We start from the raw sequence: 20,612 nt of genomic DNA on the forward strand, positions 1-20,612 counted from the left end.
TAAGAAAAAAATTGTGTATCCAAATCTCGACTCAGCAATTCGGCCAGTTGCTCATTCCAATGAAATAGCCGTGCCAATTTATAAAGGACTTCCTTTACTTGAGAACGAGCATGATCGGGATATGCCAGATGTTCTTGAGGAGCAAGACCCGGATGTTGATTTAGATAATGAAAATTTAATTTCTATTTATTTCTAGTTCTGGACCGCAACGTTTTACTCAAGCGGAATTGAATGACTTAGTAAGAGATTTGGGCCTATCAAAGGAATCATCAGAATTGTTAGCTTCAAGATTAAATGAAAAAAACTTACTTGAGCAAGATACGAAGATAACTTTTTATTGTAGCAGGGAAAGTAATCTTGTACAATATTTTAAACACTAGTGTGGGTTTGTTTACTGTAACAATGTGTCAGGTTAACTAACTGAAATGAGTTTTGTACAATATCATCCAAATGAGTGGCGTGTATTTATCGACAGTTCAAGCAGAAGTCTCAAGTGTGTCTTACTACACAATGGGAATGTATATGGCTCAATTCCTATTGGCTATTCAGTCCACTTAAAGGAAACATATGAGGACATTAAAAAGGTTCTGAAGTTATTAAAATATACAGACCATAACTGGATCATCTGTGTGGATCTTAAAATGGTGAACTTTTTACTTGGCTTTCAAAGAGGATATACAAAGTTTCCGTGTTTTCTATGCTTCTGGGATAGTAGAGCTAGAAACCAACACTGGAGTCAGAAACATTAGCCTCTTAGAATATCCTTAAAGAGAACAGAATGTTATAAATCAACCTTTAATCAACAGAGAAAAAATCATTTTTCCACCTCTACACATCGAACTAGGTCTTATGAAGCAGTATGTTAAAGCTTTAGATTTACAAGGTGACTGTTTCCAATACATATGTGAAAAATTTCCACGACTTAGTTATGAAAAAATTAAAGCTGGTGTATTTGATGGACCACAAATTAGAACTTTAATGAGAGACCCAAATTTCATCAACTCTATGAATGAAATTGTGAAATAGGCCTGGACTTCATTTACGATGGTTGTGAATAATTTTCTTGGAAACAAAAAAGCGTGCAATTACAAAGATCTAGTGGAAACAATGCTTGAAAATTTCCAGCACCTAGGTTGCAACATGAGCATAAAGCTTCATTTCCTATACAGTCATCTTGATAGATTTCCCGAGAATTTAGGTGCTGTAAACGATAAACAAGGCGAAAGATTTCATCAAGATTTAAAAACCAAGGAAGATGGGATTCTCACATGATGGCCAACTACTGTTGGAGTATTCAAAGGGATTGCCAAAACAGAACACACAGCAGAAATTGCTACAAACAAAAATTTATTCCCTGAAACTCATGTGTAAGTAAAATTGTTATTTTTTTTATAAATATCCTTGTAATTTTTAATGAATATTGCTAAGTAGTTATGTATCTAATTATCAGCCTCTCTCGCATTCAAAGTGCCAGTACGTGCCGTTGCAGGTTCTTACGCATTTATTTGTTTACTAACAAGCGAGAGTGGTGAGTGCTCCGATTCTGATCTGCACACCGCTTTGAATAACAGGCTATATCTTCAGGAATTTTTCGAATTTCTTGATAAAAAATTAGGAACAGATTTTTAAAAGTACATACTTTCAGAAAATAATATTAAAAAATCGATTTTTTTGATCCTCTAAATAGTACTGCCTCCTTAAAACTATCAAAAACTTACAAATTAGCAAAAAGAAAATGCCATAGAGGAAAAACCTGACGTGATAGAGAAAAATGGGTTTGATATTTGAAATCAGCGCACCCACATTAGTAAAAAACAAGTCTCATATAAAAGTCAGCAAAAATTGTGTTGGACTGTGTTATCAAAGAGTCAATAATTCTGGCATCTCAACAATTTAGCATTTCTGGATGAATACCATCTACTCTTGCTGGCTTCCAGCAAGAGTAGATGATTTCTGGTTTCTGATGGCTTTTCTACCTCAAGTATTGATATATATTTCTTCTTACAGCAACTGCTTCAAAAGAAACTGCCAGGTCAGAATGGATCAAGCTCTCCATTTCTTTCTTTCTTTCTTTCTATCCTCCCAAATTCTTTCTTTATGAACACTGTTCTAGAAAAAAGAAACCTGAACTGGATCTTCAATTATCTTATCTATCTACTTTTTCTGTGGTCTACCTCCTCTTGGTCTCTTCCCTTCAAATTTCATTTCATGCATGCCTCTTGGTATTCTTTCTAAATTCATTCTCATTACATGTCCAAGCCACTTTATGAAAAGTTCACAAGCATTTCTTTCACACTTGCTAGTCTGAAACCATTCCCAATCTCCACATTTCTTTCTTATTCTAAATTTCCTGTTTTTTTTTTTTTTTCAATATTGTCCTTAAAACTTTCATTTCCATTGCTTGAATTCTACTTGGATATCTTTTTATTAATCTCCGTGTCTCTGCTGAACAAGACGAAATGGGCAAAAAAGTAACTTCTATTAATCAAAAGTTTGTACTTCAGTGAGACCTCACTGATCCTGATTGTATTTCTCTTGAATATTTTCTACCACTGTTCTGTCCCTAATTTGTCTTCTGGATGTCTAGTAATTAAACTGGACATCCAGAATTACTTAGTTTTTTTTTTTAGTCACATTTATCATCTCTGATATCTTTTACAGATTCTTTCCTACATTTCCAAGCTTTTTCAATAGCTTCTGAAATATTTTACCACTTTTACCACCTGAATTTCTATATTCCTATCGATGAATTTAGTCAAAGAATTCACTGACCTATTAATGAATCATATCTTCACAATGAATTCTGTTTAGCCACTTTTACGCATAGCAGAACTTTCTTACATTTTTATCTGCTTTTGATTTAAGCCAATACAGAATATAACTTGTTGGTGTCAACCCCATCATTTATTCTGTATCCATCAACACCAACAGAATGAATGATGGGTTGACAACCTACTAGAAAGTGAAAACCAGGCAACAACAGTTCAGAAATCATTTTGGTTTTCCAAACTTTTTAAAGGCCATGTGATCTTCTCTCAGGACACTTAAGTGATTATTCTTTTAATGCTCTACAGAAGGGTGTTTGGTTGAAGTTTTATATCCCTTGCCTTGTTAAAAATCTCTTGTGGATTTTATCTAAACAAAAAGGAACAAAACTAAACAAAAAGAGCAGGCTACATATTAAAGTTTAGGATATAGTTTGCTCATATCATAATTTAAAGCACCTTAATACTTCGGGTTTTTTCCATGTCAGACACAAAAGTTCAAAGAAAGTTTTTGAGCTCAAGAGCTTTGTTTGAGCTTATCTAAAGAAATGAACTCAATCTAAAGAAAAGAAATGAATGAAGAAGATGAACTATTATCTCCAAATTTTGTATGTCATCCTCTTAGCTTTACTTAAAGCATTGTAAGTCTTTTAGTGTTCTTTCTACTTGCAGACTTTATCTAAACCAAAAGTTTCCAAATTTGGTATACAGTCTCCTCTTATTATAGCTTAAAGCATCATAAGACTTGAACGTCTCTCTAGACCAAACTCGTCTAAACAAAAAAAGCTATAATCTCCAAATTTGGTATATAGTCCCTCTTATCATAATGCATTTATACCAAAAAAAAATTAATTAAAGAACTGTAAGGGATTTCATTGATCCTCCTTCAGCTATAGGCCCAACACTTACATATTCTATCTAAATGATAAAACCTGAAGTTTCAGATGCCTATTATATCAGTAATCATTCATGTTTTAGTTTCTAATCTTCAAACTTAACAAAATGTTCTAGAAATGTTTTTCAAATTCCACTTCCAGATACTCAAAAAACAGAACTGCATCCCAATCTATTGGTTTTCAGCAGCTAAGCAGGGTAAATTTTAGGAAGAGCAACCCTCCAATCTTGGACATGAACAACATTTAATACTGATACCAATACAACTGTTGAGTCGAATAGTAAATTCCATTTTACTATAGTGGATGTGTTTTTTGAATACTGTTTGCAACAGTGAGTGTAGAAAAGCATGGGTACCACTGGACCTTAGTTGGGACTTTTCTGTAATACATTACAGCATACCAATTCAAGGCAGAGAACTATTTCTTTGTTGCAGTGCTAGACAATATCTAGTTTATAATACACTGCAGCGAAATTGAAATACCATTATCTGCTAATTAAACTCATTTATTTCACAAAAAATCAATGATATTAAAATTATTTTATTAAAAAATGCCATAATATATTTACTGTGCAAAGCAAGCATAACTTGAATTGAGACTTATGAGAAACCGTCGTAATAAATCTTCAAAATTTATGTGTACTACTTTTTTTTTATTATTAATTATATTTTTAATCTAAAAGATATATGAACATTTTTCAATATTCAAACTCAATCATGACAATTTGACAATTTAAATGTTCTTTATAAAATATCTCAAAAAAACTATTGATTAGGAGAATAAGAGAATGGATCAAAAATGAAAAGTTGGCATGAAAGTAATATGTAATTCACAATTCTCAGTCAACATATGTTGACTGAGAATTATTAGTATTTCTAAATTTTCCTTTACTGTATCCTGCTTTTACATAACGTTCTTCTCAAGATGAAATTATTTATAACAGGATTACTCTCCACCCAAATCCATTTGAAATATAAAATTCTCAGAAACGTTTTATGAATTATAACAAAACAAGAAAAGTTAAGTCATAATTCATAACTCACTCACCTTCACAGGTAATTTTGGTATTTTGAAGAATAAGATGATGTAAAGTTTGATTATGAAGAAGACCTTGTTTAAGCTGATGAATACCTTCATTACATACATTATTATGGCCAAGGTTCAATGATTTTAAGCTTCTGGTTATCAGCTGAAAGAAATTGCAAGAAATGATTAATTTAAAACAGTGTTGCAGGTTATAGTTATTTATATATATAATTATATATGTAATTATATGCTTCAACTCGGTTGTTGTGATACATTTTTAAAAATAGATTTAATGACTTAAAAACCGAGATTACTTATAAAGATTTAATAAGATTAATACAACTAGTTTCGGCTTATAATAGCCTTCATCAGGTATTCTTAAAGGAAGAGAATAGTAATAAACATTGAAGTATCTAAAAACTTGAAAATACAGGTAAAATATCGCCACACATAATTGATACATAAAAAAACATTGTATTTTTTCAAGTTGTTCTAACAGACGTGCCATTGTTTATTGCAAGTATGCGTGCAGACTCACGTGAACGCCAATATTGAATAACTGCATCATGGCTATCTGGGATGTTATAACTCAAATTGTTGTTTAAGTGGACAGGATTCAGAAGGATTTCCCCTGATTCTATAATTTTTCTCTCAAACTCATCATCAGAGCGAAAAATATTTTCTGATCTATCCCAGCAAACGGAGTGGCTTTGTTGATCATCATTAGGATTATTTGAAAAAAGAACATGACTGGATAACGCAGTTGCATGTGATCTTTTGTATGAGATGTCTCTTTTATGCTCATCTATACGTTGCTCAACAGATTTGTTAGTTTGTCCGAAATAAGGGATATCGCAATCGCACCATAATTTATATACGCCTGGTTATTTTAGGTTGTGATGAGGAGGCTTTGGATGACTGATTAGAGAACGGATTTTTGGAAGGGTGGTGAAGAACGTCTTGATGTTATATTTTTTAAGGACTTTTGCTAATTTGTTAGAGACTGTGCTAATATATGGGATGGAGATGCTGCCTTTAAAATTACTAGTTCCTGTGGTGCACTGTCTAGGAGAATCCAGAAGAAATTTCTTAATCGTTTTTTCAGAGTAACCATTTTGTTTAAAGATAAGCGAGAGTTGATTTATTTCTTTTTGTAGTTCATCTTGTTCATTCAAGAGAGAGCATGCTCTGTGTCCTAAGGTAGATATAGTTCCAAGTTTTTGTGGTGGAAAATGATGAGAAAGATTATGCAGATATCTATTGGTATGAGTAGGTTTTCTGTATATAGAGATTTTTAATCTTTCAGAGCAACGTGTAAGCATGACATCCAGGAAAGGCAAGGAGTTATTATTTTCTAGATCAGCAGTAAATTTTATATTAGGATGTTGGATGTTAAGATGATTAAGAAAAGCTATGAGAGATGTGTGCTTGTGATTCCAAACAATAAATATCATCAACATATCTTTTCCAAACTTTCGGTTTAAATGAGAAGGAAGATATGGCTTTCGTTTCAAAATCTTCAAGGAAGATGTTAGCTAGAACTGGGGACAAAGGATTGCCCATTGCCAGGTCTTGTTTTTGTTGGTAAACGGAGTCCTGATATTTGAAGTAACCAGAATGAATGCAATGTTTTAATAAAGCAAACATTTTTTTGGATAATTTGTCCTTTATGGCACGTCTGTTAGAACAACTTGAAAAAATACAACGTTTTTTATGTATCAATTATGTGTGGCGATATTTTACCTGTATTTTCAAGTTTTTAGATACTTCAATGTTTATTACTATTCTCTTCCTTTAAGAATACCTGATGAAGGCTATTATAAGCCGAAACTAGTTGTATTAATCTTATTAAATCTTTATAAGTAATCTCGGTTTTTAAGTCATTAAATCTATTTTTAAAAAAAAAATATATATATATATATATATATATTTTTTTTCCCTGCATAAGTTTAAAAAAAAGTGATGGAAAGATTGATAAACTTAGAAGAAGAGAAACTAAAAGCAAACTTTGAAAATACTTGATGTGAAAGGCTGGCCTGTTTAGGTCAGCCAGTAAATAACTAGTAGTGTTTCCACTTTCCAACCTACAGGCTATGAGGTTCAGATCCCCTGTGGCATGGATGTTTGTGAATGTCTTTAAGTGGTAGATGATATACAACAGCTAGCGTGAGGGTAACAAATTATTAGTGATTTGATGTGGATTGAAAAAAAAAAAAATTCTGTCTTTAGGCTTTAGAACATGGTTCCCAAATTGTCTATCCTCTAGTTCAGTGGATTATTCGCGCAATATCAGTTAATATTGGAAATTTTTCATGTGTATACTTCCAAATGACTTCATTGTTTATTGATTTTAAATGTAAACTATTCTGAATGTTTATTATCTCAAGTTCTACTTCAGCTTGGTTTATATCAAACAGCCCACTAATTTTATTTGAAATTTCTGTGATGTTCAAGTTTTCTTGAAATGGATTATTGATAAAAGATACAATCATTTCAGTTTTATTAAAATCTTTAAATCTTGAATTTATTTCTTCTTCAACTAATTCTATTTCACGAATAAATTCCTTTAAATCATAGCGAAGCATTTCTTGATTTTGTTCAAAAAATTTTAATAAATATGGGAGATGTCTAAATTCACAGTCATTTATATTTTTCTTTAATAAAAGTAAGTATCGTTGGAAAGTTTTTATTGAACTTAACATGTCAATTAAATTTTATCTCTACCTTGTAACTATAAATTTAAATTGATTAATTTCTTACAGAAATCTACTAAAAATGATAAGTGTAACAACCATCTTTTATCACTCAATTGTGGATAAATGACTCCTATTTCATCAAGAAAATTTTTTATATCGTTAATTAATACAAGAAATCTTTCTAAAAATTGACTTCTGCTGAGCCAGTGAACATTATTGTACAACAGAAGATCTTTATCATCTGCCTGTAATTTAAATAATTGCCACTGCAGGGCTTTTCCTCGAACAGAATTTACAATTTTAAATGTAATATCCAAAACATCTTTTGTGTTTAATCTTTTACTACACACTACTTGTTGGTGAATAATACAGTGGTACGTCAAAAAATCTGGATATTTGTCATCGTTTTTACATAATGAAATGAAGCCTGATTTATTACCTATCATTGCAGGAGCACCATCAGTTAGCAATAGACACAAGTTTAAAAAGCAGAAGTTTGTGTTGTTTCACAAATTCATCAAATGCCGAAAAAATGTCTTCTCCCCTAGTCCTAATCAATAATGGTGTAATTTTCAAAAGTTCTTCTTTGCTTGAATAATCTTGAAATACCATGCGAATAAATACCATTAACTGAGCAATATCAGTGAAGTCGTTTGATTCATCAGATTGTAATTAAAACACAACACACTGGTGAATGTCTTACATAAACTGGCCTGGAAACTTTTCTCCGGCAATTGGAACTCTTCCTTTCGGCAATTTGAAACCTTGTCTGCGGCCTAGAAGTAGTCTCTCTCTAGCGATGTCTCGAACTGAGAAGCTCCTTTCTGGAAGCGGGAAACTCCTCTCTCAAACAACGTGGATCCAGGCAGTCTCTCTGATGGCGACTGGACAGGGCGACCTCCTCTCTGACAGCAATTCTGGAACCGGGACCCCTTCTGCTTGCTTCAGTCCCTTTTTATCAGGCCTCCTCTGAGACCTCGCATGAAGTTTGGCAACCCCCAGAAAATCGGTATGAGTCTTTCATCTTAAGTTTCAAGTTCGGCATGCCTTTTGTTCTCCTCCGCTTTCTTTTGATTGTAAGTTGTCGGCCATCGGAAAGTTGTTTGAACTCTTTCTGACTGACTTCGGAGATGTTTACACTTAGAGCCTGCAAGCCTTTCTCATACATACAAGTTTCAATAACAATCTTTCTAATGCCGCCATGTACAGCTTCGGCAACAAAAACATTGGCTTTGTTTTTAATACTCTAACATATTCTTATTAAAGCAGTATATACAGTTAGCTTCAAAAGAGTTATTTACAAAAACATTTAATACAAACTATACCGAGACAAAGTTTATTTTTTTACAATATTCACATGGGACTTAACCTAAGTAAAAAATTGATGTAATGTGCTTTGGAATATTTAATATTTAAGCTACAATTGAGTTTTTACACTTTGCTTATAATCGTATTCACTGGGCTCGCTGTGACTTCCACTGATCCAAATTAATTCATTTACCTGGACTTATTAAGAAAATTACTGATTTGACAATTTTAATGAAAAATAAATAAACAATAGCAATACACTTAAAGCGAATTAAAAATAATACAAAATAATGATAAATAAAATATTATGTTTTCAGTTTTAATTAAATTTGTAAGTAAGGAGGAATACACAAGAGATCGACCAAAAATCGCTCCACGATCGACGGGTTGAACACCCCTGCTCTAGTTCATCCACTTTACTAACATACCGTATTTTCTGGTGTATAAGACGCACTTTTTTCCTTAAAAATTCATCTTAAAAATGGGGTGCGTCTTATATAATGAAAGTAAAGATTGTTTCCCCTTTTCAAAGTCATACGCACTCCCTTTTATGTTCCAAGATCTTTGTAGGCGGCGGTTAATGGTGCAATCAAATTGATGCGTGACCTTCACGTGACTTCTAGCACGTCATTGGCTAAGAACGGGGAGTCCCTATTCAAGTTTCATAATATCTTATCCGAGTAATCAGTTACCGATGTTTATCAGTATTAAGTTGACGTGTTGAGATATTTTGTATTCAGTTTGATATTTCCCCGTAGATTTTAGTGATGGAAAAAAACAGGCAACATTCATATACTTCAAGTTACAAATTGCAGGTTGTAAAATATGCGGAAGAACACGGGAATAGGGAAGCTGAAAGACATTTTGGACCTCCGCCTACAGAAAAAATGATTAGAACTTGGCGTGGTCAGAAGGAGATTTTGTATGATTTGCGTAATGAAAAGCGCATGGAACATGGAAAAATTGCGAAGTGGCCAGAACTAGAGACCAAAGTTTTGAAATGGGTGCAAGAAAATCGGCAAAATGGCATTGCCATTTCAACAAAAATGATTCGTACACATGCAGTCAAAGGTAGCCTGTGAGGTTTTTTCCAGAAAATTGTATTAAATTTCTTGGGTGCGCCTTATACATAGGGGTGTCTTATACACCGGATAATACGGTACTTTGGGTTTGCATCTTTTTCAGTGAAATATTTCAGTGCTTCATAAAGCATTATGAAGCAGTAAAATAATTCAGACAGGTTACAACTTTTAAAATGAATTTAAAAAAAAAAATTAAAAAGTGAAACTTAATATCCAAGAAAGAGAACATGTTACATTTTTGTTAACACACCACATCAGCTTTCATTCTATTTACAAGTAAAGTAAACAGCATGAGTGCATTTTAGCAGTTATTTGAGAAAAAATTGTTCAAATAGTTTGAAACTGAAAGAAAACCAAGTTTTTAACTTAATAAAGAATAAGCCAAATTTAGCCTTAAGCAATAAATTCATATTATAAACATTAGCAGTGATCACTAAAAGGGATCAGTGAAACAGACAACAGTATTGATGCAATAATATTTAAAAAAATGGCATTTAAACTGAATAAAGTAAATAACAGTTTTATAGTGAGCTGAAGGAAAAGTATAAGACTGATGAGATCTATTATGCAAATATATATTTGCACAGTAATGTCCATCTAGTCGCAATTAAAATCAGTTTTATTTAGATAAATCTCATTATAACATTCAATTTCTAATTGTTCAATTTATTTACTCAAGTTTGATTATAATGTTAAGTTTTTGTTTATATGATTATAATCAAATTTACGTAAATAAAATATAAAATAACCAGGGAGTTTTTGCGCTCAACTCTGCTTCAGGTTCATTGCTATTCATGCTCCACAGTATCTCTTGTACATCATTCCCCTCAATCCTCTAAATTGACAATAAAGATAAATTTGATTGCAACTGGGAGTTAACTCCAATATTTCTTTTATCTTTTATTCATTTATTATTTTTATTTTTAATTGCAAGATATACAATTAAGATCGCTAAAAAAGAATATTATGGCTGAAAAAATTACACAACATTGGACACATCAGATTAAATTCAAAGCTAATAAAATATCAACAAGAAAAGGCTTAAAGTTAAACATGGGCAAAATAATTTTCAAAACCATAAACAGAATGATTTTCTAGTTTTATCATGGAATGCATCTATGAAATGATCATAATAAGATAAGACTCCTATACAGGAGTCTTATCTCAAATTCATTTAAAACTATTGCAAAAATAGTGGATTAACTATATGCATAACTCAATTGCAGCCATGCAGTAAATATATCATTCCAACTTCAAAATAATGCAGATTATTCATAGATATACTTCTGTTTTTAAGCCTAACAATATAGTATAAAACTTGCTGCTTCTACTAGTTTATAGATGGATTTTGCAAAATGCACAAAAAATTAGTAATTTTCTGTCATGGACTGTGATTTGGATGTTAATAAAATTAGTTGTACAATTAATTTTTGTTTCCACTGGATATTTGTACAGATATAAAAGGACAACATGTTTTAAAATTATATATTACATAAATCCTCTCTGGAGGGATACAATTCACATCCACATCTTCCAAAGAACTAGGTATTCTTTATTTTTTGGTTCTAAGCATTACTTCTCTCTTGATCAATTCCTAAGACATCATAAATTCCAAATCAAACTGAAATTAGAATGTTGTTTTTACATTTGAAATAGTGTATCCAAAACTTCCCTATGAATTTTTAACCCTGGGGAGGTCGCGGTTGAAAAAATTGCAGCGTAGGTCGCATGTATCTGAGAGATACATTCATTACTAGTATTGTTGTGTCCTGAATAAGCAATAAAAAGGTTTATATTAAAATATTCAGGTCACAACATTAATTCTACTCAGGCAGAGAACATGGAACGTTGGCAATAGAAAAAAATAAGTTGTTTGTGAATACAAGTCAAGATAAAGTTTAAGGAATTGTATAAAATTGTATAAAGAGTTTAAATATAATCTGAATTAAGTGTGGGCCTGATAATAGAAATCCATGTAATCTGGCAAAATCCATTTTGTAAAAATCAGCCTCTTGCACTTAAATAGTAAAACCTGTGAGTCAGGGTTCAAGGGTCACTTTTACCGTCCTGCATTATGAAAGTATTGGAAAGGGAAACCTAAGCGTCTTCCAGGAATAGGAGGCAGATATACATGCGAAAAAATAATAGAGGGAGCTAATGAGATTGATGTGGACACACGTGACCGAGTTGGCGTGTATCGCAAATATCGAGATTTACTGAGAGGAGAAAATTGCACAAAAAAGCCTTGCATGAAGATTCGAGCCCTCATCTTTTTTTTCCTGGATTCCCGATCGCTCAGAGTGGTCCTGCTCATCGCAGGAGGGAAGTCCCTGGCCAGTAGCGGAAGGCACTTAGTTCGTCCGTCGTAGCGTTCGTATTGGGCCAAGCTATGTCCGTGTTCTAGGATAGCTGTGATGTTGTCGTACGACGGAGGGACTAAATTGAGCCGTCCATTCAAGGCGACATTACTGTGCCACCATTCCATGTTTCCCTCGGAGATTCTACTTGCACAGATCTACGGAAGATATCCTCCAAAGCGATTACATTTGAAGGCCTTGATGATTAGACAAGGCGGGAACAAGTTTTAAGAGTTCAAGGACAGAAATGGTAACGTAGATTTTTGAAATACTAATTCCAGTTGTAAGAAGAGTGAATTTCCTGTGTGAACGTTTAAATTGGACTGAACTTAAAGAACTGTAAGAGTAGCCTACAACTAGATACGTGTCCGAGACAGTGTTAAGAATTGTTTGTCCAAGAGGCCGAATAGATACAAGATCATGTTAAACTAAAAGTGTAATTGTGCTGATGTGTTCACTGATAGCCACGTGTATCCGAATGGCTTAATGATAATCTATGAATTGTATTTCATGATTGTATTTAAGGTTATTAAGATTTAGTATGTGTGATAAGTACAAGTTAATTAGCGCTTTTGATCTGAGTTGAGTGCAACCATATTATCCTGTTTTGAAATGTATTATAGTGTATCACCTTAAAGCTAACTAAATTGTTTCATTCATGTACTTGCCTGATCTGCCTACATTATATGAATTCAAAACTACCACTCATAAAAATAACAACGAACCAAGCGGGATAAACCCATCAATACTAATGCAATAAGTAAGCCGCGACTGTAAGAAAGAAAAGGACAAGCGAGGGGGAGATAAATTTATGCTTGATCAAATAATCATTAACTCTCTAAAGGAGTCACCCTGAACAAGAATCCTTTCTACTTAGGTATTAGCTGATGCAGCATAAATATAAATGTGTTAATACTTACAGGGTGAACCTCTTCAGATTGTTTGTTTAGGACATAGAGAGGCCAATAGGACTGCAAAGCACTGAAGGAGAGAATATTTGATTGTAGAGTTTATAAGGGATAAATGTGTATAAGTAAGGTACAGTGTTAGACGAGTTTTGAATTTAAGAAAGATAGGATGTTGGATTAGTTGAGAAAGGGTAGATAAAGGGTAAATAACTAATTAAGTAAAGAAGAAGCAAACAAGATAAGAAAAAGTCACAACATAAATGGCGTAGCTGGTAGGATAAAGGAAAGATATAAAACAATAGAAGTTAATCTAAACGATTAGAGTACAAACGTATTATAACAAATAAGTAGAGAGATAAATATTATAAGAAAACGTCGCAACATAAATGGCGCAGCTAGTCGGCAGGATGTGATTCGATCCCGAAAAAATCTAGCTCTCACCCCTTTCTTAACTGCATTCATTGCTAAACCTCTAACAATATAGTATAAAACTTGCTGCTTCTACTAGTTTATAGATGGATTTTGCAAAATGCACAAAAAATTAATAATTTTTTGTCATGGACTGTGTTTGGATGTTAATAAAATTAGTTGCATTACTTGAGGTACAAACCCTCTCACCACCCTCCATTAAATAAAAACATCCATCTACCAGTATCCTGCAAGACTCATTCAAGTCTGTAGATCACCCACTTTCTCCTGTTTGCTATACCTGTGGTCAGGGCTGGCCATCTCGGGGGGTGCGGTGGGTGCAATGCACCTGGGCCCCACGATTGAGTGGGCACAGTCGGTACACATTTGAGGAAACGTATTTTTTATTTTTTATTTTTATTCTTCTAATTTTGCTTGTAACTAAAGGGATTTCATCGACAGGATTTTAGGGCCCCGGTAATAATAATATCTCTGTGTTTCTCTATTATTAGGGTTTTTGCTTAACCCTTTTGATGTGTTTATGCAGTGTATAAAAATTAACAAACGTGATTTCGTTTTTACCCTAAAATGCCTGATTTATCATTAGTTTTTTCCTAATCTGTTACACATTTATATTATTTGGCTCGTTATCGAAACCACTGAAAAAATATTTATTATATTCTTTATATATGGTCCAGAGCAGGGGTGGACAACCCTTAACATGCCTGCCAAACGTGGCATGCCAATGACTTTTTTCCAGCACACAACCCAGGGCTCATCTTAAAAAATAATTAAATAAAAAAATACATTTCAAACATCTTCGCTGACACATACTTTAACTTAATATAATACAATTTTATTAAGTACAGCTATACCAAATAAAAATGCAATAATTAATTACTCTACCAACTGTTTCATAATAATAAGTAATAAGAAAATCAGAAACAAACATCCTATTTCCAAGCCATCGATATATCTCTGCGATATACTGATGTACAAGTTTTGTTCAGTTCAGTTGCTGCATTATTCATCAGGCATCCAGACGTGGCGTGACTCCTTTACCATCATTTGATATATCTTTTCATGTTTCGTAAAGAACGTATCCATTTTCTAAAGTGTATTTGTATTTTATTAAATCGTATGTCATTAAAATATGGATTGGAAGTATTTATTGTCAATTAATATGTTTAACTTATTAGATATAAAAGCAAATTTCCTTTACATTGATTTTCAGAAACTAAAGTTTTCAGTTTTTTTCGTAAAATCCCCGCATATATTGCAATTGCTATTTCCTGCCTAGAGAGCAGTTTCCTTGTGTGCATCCTACCCAAATAGCACCATCTGCTTTCCCATTATTTCAAGCAAAAATCAGCAGTAATTTACAAGACTTGTGATACTTAATGAACAACAATCCTTCACGAATGACTAATGAACAGACAGTCATGGCACTAGGCCAGTAAAGATATGTGCATATGATTGGTGCGGTATTAACAAAAGATCGCGCGAGTCAAAGATAAAAGTCAGCAGACAATTTTTGAATTGAAATGCTAATTCTCTTTAACCAAATTCAATATCTGAAAGTGCCATAACAATATTCACTATATATTTCCTAGCTTTAACACGTTTATGAATTTTAACACTTTCTGTTGATTTTTATTGTTGCTCTGCATTTGAGCTGTGGGGACAGACTCCCACACATGATGTGTGGGAGTCTGTTCTAAAAACTAGATGTGTGACACATCTAGTTTTTAGTGTTTGTCAGTGCAGCATATGGTTTTGCTTGCAGCTAAATAGCATAGTTTTGGGGGGAAGGGACATGCAATTCATTAGTTAGTGCCATTTTTATCCCAGCTGTCTCTAATTGCTATTTGTTGAGAAATATATTACACAGACCGCAAATGTTTGTACCTTATTCAGTGATACAATAAAACGACCAGCTTTTACTTGCGTCTGCAGATGTACTGGCTAGTAAGGAGGGCGCATGGTTTGCCACAAGAAGCAAGTCACTATTGCCACGAGGTGAACATGATTAAACTTTTTTTTTTCTGTGTGAGGTTATGCGAAACTTTTCGATTTCTTTTTTTTCGCAAAGTAAAATCAGGGGTGCGAGTTATACGCGAACCAGTTATATTCCAGTAAATACGGTAAGTTATTTTTAAAGCTATGTGAAATGTATTATCAATATTCAGGATTATGAAGTGTTGTCTGCACGTGATTAGATCTCAACTACGTTAATTTCAACTCAGTTAATAGTGATAGATAAGGGTGAAACAGATGTACTGAACTAAACAAATGAAAAAAATAAGCACATTCCTTGAGTGTTTCTAAAATTTTGTAATATTGTGAAAAGCATGTACATATTTAACTTTTTGTTAATTCATGGGATAAAAATATTTAATATTATTTACTTATTCGACAGGCAAAGCCTAATCCATAATGTCCATGACAAGAAAGTATCCCTCTGGATGTCAAAAAAGGAAATCAGCAGAAAAGAAAAAAGAAGAAAAGCAAAATCTCAAAAAGTCACAAGTAGATTTGTTTTCATGGCTACAAAATAAATCTGACAACGAAATTGCTACGACTTCAGCAGTTGCGATTCAAACATCAACTGAAGAAAAAACTCCAAACAAGCTACACAACTTTTCAACAAAAATGTAGAAATTGTGGGATTTGTTGAAAAAGACGCGTCTGATTATACAAATGTTTTGGATACAGCAAATAACGATGAAAACAATAATAACGATAGTGATCAAGTGAATATAAATGATCCAGATTTGTGGCCAAATATTATAACTGATAAATTTAGATTATTTTGTGTTAAAACTGGACCTCAACAACATCATCAAGACACATTCGTTAAGAATGTTGAAGGTAGATCATTTTCTACATCGTACTATGTCAAAATGCCAAATGGTGAAACTCAGCATCGCAGCTGGTTAGTTTACTCAAAAGCTCAAGACTCGGTATTTTGCTTTTGTAGTGTATTATTTTCCAAAAGAGGAAAAGATCAATCAACATGATTTATATATGGTTTTAATAAATGGAGAAAACTGTCATCTGTAATTCGAGATCATGAGCTTTCTGTTGGTCACTTTAATTCTTTTATTGCTTGGCAAGAATTATTAAAAAAAAGGCTTAATTTATGTTTGACTGTTGACAGAACAAATCAAATTAATATAAATAAAGAAACGGAAGGCCAAAATTACTATTCCAAAGAATTGTAGATGTAATTCTATTTTTAGCAAGTAATAATCTGTCATTTCGAGGATCCCATGAAACAGTAAGAACCCCGAATAATGGAAATTTTTTAAGTTTAATAGAATTATTAAGTAAATATGATCCTGTGCTAATGGATCATGTAAACAGAATTAAAAATACTAAAAAAAAAAAGAATTGTGCATCATTTGGTGCATAGATTTCAAGAGGAAATTATTGCTGCATTGGGTAATGAAGTCCTTAATAAAATTAAAGATGATATAAAAGCAGCCATATATTACAGTATCCAAATGGATTGTACTCCTGATATTTCTCACAAGGAACAAACTTCAATAATTATTAGATATGTAAATTTTGTAGACAAAAAATTAATTATAAATGAGCCATTTATAGGATTTATTGAAGTAATTGATGTGACTGGTGAAGGACTAGCAAATTCGCTTTTAAAAAGAATAGGTGAGCTTGATTTAGATATTATGAATTGTAGAGGGCAAACATACGATAACGGTAGCAATATGAAGGGAACATATAAAGGCGTACAATCTAGAATAATTAGTTTAAACCCTCATGCAATTTATGTACCTTGCTTATCACATTCTTTTAATTTGATAATTTGTGATGCTGCTTCCAGTAGTATATATCGTAAAAAAATGTTTCGGAATATTGCAACGCTTATACTGCATATTTTCTGCATCTACAAAAAGGTAGGAAATTATACAAATACATTTAAATATTATGCTTAAACCATTATGCGATACTCGATGGGAAGCCAAATTAGACAGTCAAAGCAGTGTACACAGTTTGAACAAACTTATAATGCCCTTAGAAAAATTTATTGGTGCAATTAACGATAACACAGCAGTATCCGAAGCTAAAAGTTTACTAGATTCATTACAAGAAATGCCATTTATTTTAAGCTCATCAGTGTGGTTTACAATATTGTCAAAAATTAATAATATCAACAAACTATTTCAAGCAAAAACAATTGTTCTTGACTCTGCTTTTAATTTAGTGAATAAAATTAAAAATGAAATCCAAAATTTAAGATCAAAATCAAATTAGCAAGATTTTTAGAAAGGAAGAAAATATATAGATTAATCTTAGTCTAGTAATGAAAAGTATATCAACCTATAATATGGCATGTTTCTGATTGTAGATATCCATTCGTGTCAATAACCGTGATCAGTTTATTGCACAAATTCATGAAATATTTTAGAAAGGAAGAATAAATATCAATATATCCAATAACAAATGAAAGCCATATTAAAATGGAAAGTTTTTTTTTTGCTTAAACACTTAAATATAAAGAGCTAATAAGCTTCATTTCGGTGATATAAACATTATTTAAATTAAGGGGATATTAAATCCACATTGTTTTAAAACCGAATACGAAACTCAAAGATTGGAATCAGAGAGTTTCATGCCGATATAGAAAACTATAAAGAATCGGCGACACTAGCGTTAGCCAATGCAAGTGACCCTAGTACGTAGTACAATACCGGACAACTCGTAGCAAAGGTGGTGAAGTTCTGATCGCTATTCTTAGGTATTTTCCATAATGCAAAAACACATTTCCTAGGAAATGTATGCTGTTATTACATTATGGTGGGAGGTCACTACCCAGACCGGTTTCAGCCTTTTTTGAGGCTTCATCAGTGAGTAGCTAGACCATATTGATACCAAAGTGTATAGCGAAAAAAACTTATATACTCTGCTGTACGAGTTTCCAAACAGGTGCAACCATTAAGTTACTTAAATATAAAGAGCTAATAAGCTTCATTTTGGCGATATAAACATTATTTAAATTAAGGGGATATTAAATCCCACATTGTTTTAAAACCGAATACGAAACTCAAAGATTGGAATCAGAGAGTTTCATGCCGATATAGAAAACTATAAAGAATCGGCAACACTAGCGTTAGCCAATGCAAGTGACCCTAGTACGTAGTACAATACCGGACAACTCATAGCAAAGGTGGTGAAGTTCTGATCGCTATTCTTAGGTATTTTCCATAATGCAAAAACACATTTCCTAGGAAATGTATGCTGTTATTACATTATGGTGGGAGGTCACTACCCAGACCGGTTTCAGCCTTTTTTGAGGCTTCATCAGTGAGTAGCTAGACCATATTGATACCAAAGTGTATAGCGAAAAGAACTTATATACTCTGCTGTACGAGTTTCCAAACAGGTGCAACCATTAAGTTACTTAAATATAAAGAGCTAATAAGCTTCATTTTGGCGATATAAACATTATTTAAATTAAGGGGATATTAAATCCCACATTGTTTTAAAACCGAATATGAAACTCAAAGATTGGAATCAGAGAGTTTCATGCCGATATAGAAAACTATAAAGACTTTATATCACCGAAATGAAGCTTATTAGCTCTTTATATTTAAGTGTTTAAGCAAAAAAAAAAACTTTCCATTTTAATATGGCTTTCATTTGTTATTGGATATATTGATATTTATTCTTCCTTTCTAAAATATTTCATGAATTTGTGCAATAAACTGATCACGGTTATTGACACGAATGGATATCTACAATCAGAAACATGCCATATTATAGGTTGATATACTTTTCATTACTTTATAGAAAACTATAAAGACTTTATAGTTTTCTATATTGGCATGAAACTCTCTGATTCCAATCTTTGAGTTTCATATTCGGTTTTAAAACAATGTGGGATTTAATATCCCCTTAATTTAAATAATGTTTATATCGCCAAAATGAAGCTTATTAGCTCTTTATATTTAAGTAACTTAATGGTTGCACCTGTTTGGAAACTCGTACAGCAGAGTATATAAGTTCTTTTCGCTATACACTTTGGTATCAATATGGTCTAGCTACTCACTGATGAAGCCTCAAAAAAGGCTGAAACCGGTCTGGGTAGTGACCTCCCACCATAATGTAATAACAGCATACATTTCCTAGGAAATGTGTTTTTGCATTATGGAAAATACCTAAGAATAGCGATCAGAACTTCACCACCTTTGCTACGAGTTGTCCGGTATTGTACTACGTACTAGGGTCACTTGCATTGGCTAACGCTAGTGTCGCCGATTCTTTATAGTTTTCTATATCGGCATGAAACTCTCTGATTCCAATCTTTGAGTTTCGTATTCGGTTTTAAAACAATGTGGGATTTAATATCCTTAATTTAAATAATGTTTTTTTTTTTTGTTTTTATAACACAAAAGCATTTCTATAAAGCTAACCCTGAGAAACAAATGCATTATCAAGTTTTAACAAAGTCTGATCTTTTATTTAAAGAACATTTTACGTATGTTAGTACAGTAGTACAGCAGCAGTGTTTAATTAAGAGGCAATGTTATCAGTTCTTGATATTTAATGTACTTTTTATAATCAAATTACTGATATGTACCCCTAAAGGAGTATACATGATGCTACATGAAAAGTTATATATTTCTAAATTGTTTTGCTTTATTTGCTTACACTTGGATAAAATATATTTAATATTTTATCCAAGTGTAAGCAAACAAAGTTTGCACCTGAAGTATCTTCAGGACTGGGGAAACTCGAGGCAAAGGTGGACTGAGTTCTGATCACTTTCCTTGGCATCCCATAATGCAAAGCACATCTCCTTGCAGACATGTATAATGCTATGCATTATGGGAAGGGTCACTACCCAGACCGGTTTTGACCTTTATTGAGGTTTCTTCAGTGGGAGCCATACCAAGGCTGAAACAATACAGAAGTCATTTCCATATGCCACTTGCCAAAAGGTGTCACACCTTATTATTAAATTACTCTGGATTAGAGAAAGATATTGGAAGTTTTTTCCCACTTGGTTAGACTATAAACTATATATTTAGTTTAATCCTTTATCCAAGTGTAAGCAAACAAAGTTTGTGCCTGAAGTATCTTCAGGACTGGAGCAAGTCGTGGCAAAGGTGGACTGAGTTCTGATCACTTTCCTTAGTATC

General features: G+C 32.7%; 1 protein-coding gene across 1 annotated transcript in view; it reads right to left on the reverse strand.

The window, feature by feature from the left end:
- The window catches only part of LOC150097377 (uncharacterized), a 327,966-nt gene that overhangs the window by 83,905 nt on the left and 223,449 nt on the right, over positions 1 to 20,612 (reverse strand). Inside the window, exon 9 of the mRNA XM_090407657.1 lies at positions 4,709 to 4,850. Within this exon, the coding sequence (XP_090263783.1) occupies positions 4,709 to 4,850 (142 nt within the window). The remainder of the gene's footprint in view (positions 1 to 4,708; positions 4,851 to 20,612) is intronic.

This window comes from Typopeltis vanoorti, chromosome 17 (genome assembly GCF_054136105.1).
Source record: "Typopeltis vanoorti isolate ZY-2024b chromosome 17, IOZ_Tvanoo_1.0, whole genome shotgun sequence".
In the NCBI taxonomy this organism is placed as follows: domain Eukaryota; kingdom Metazoa; phylum Arthropoda; class Arachnida; order Uropygi; family Thelyphonidae; genus Typopeltis; species Typopeltis vanoorti.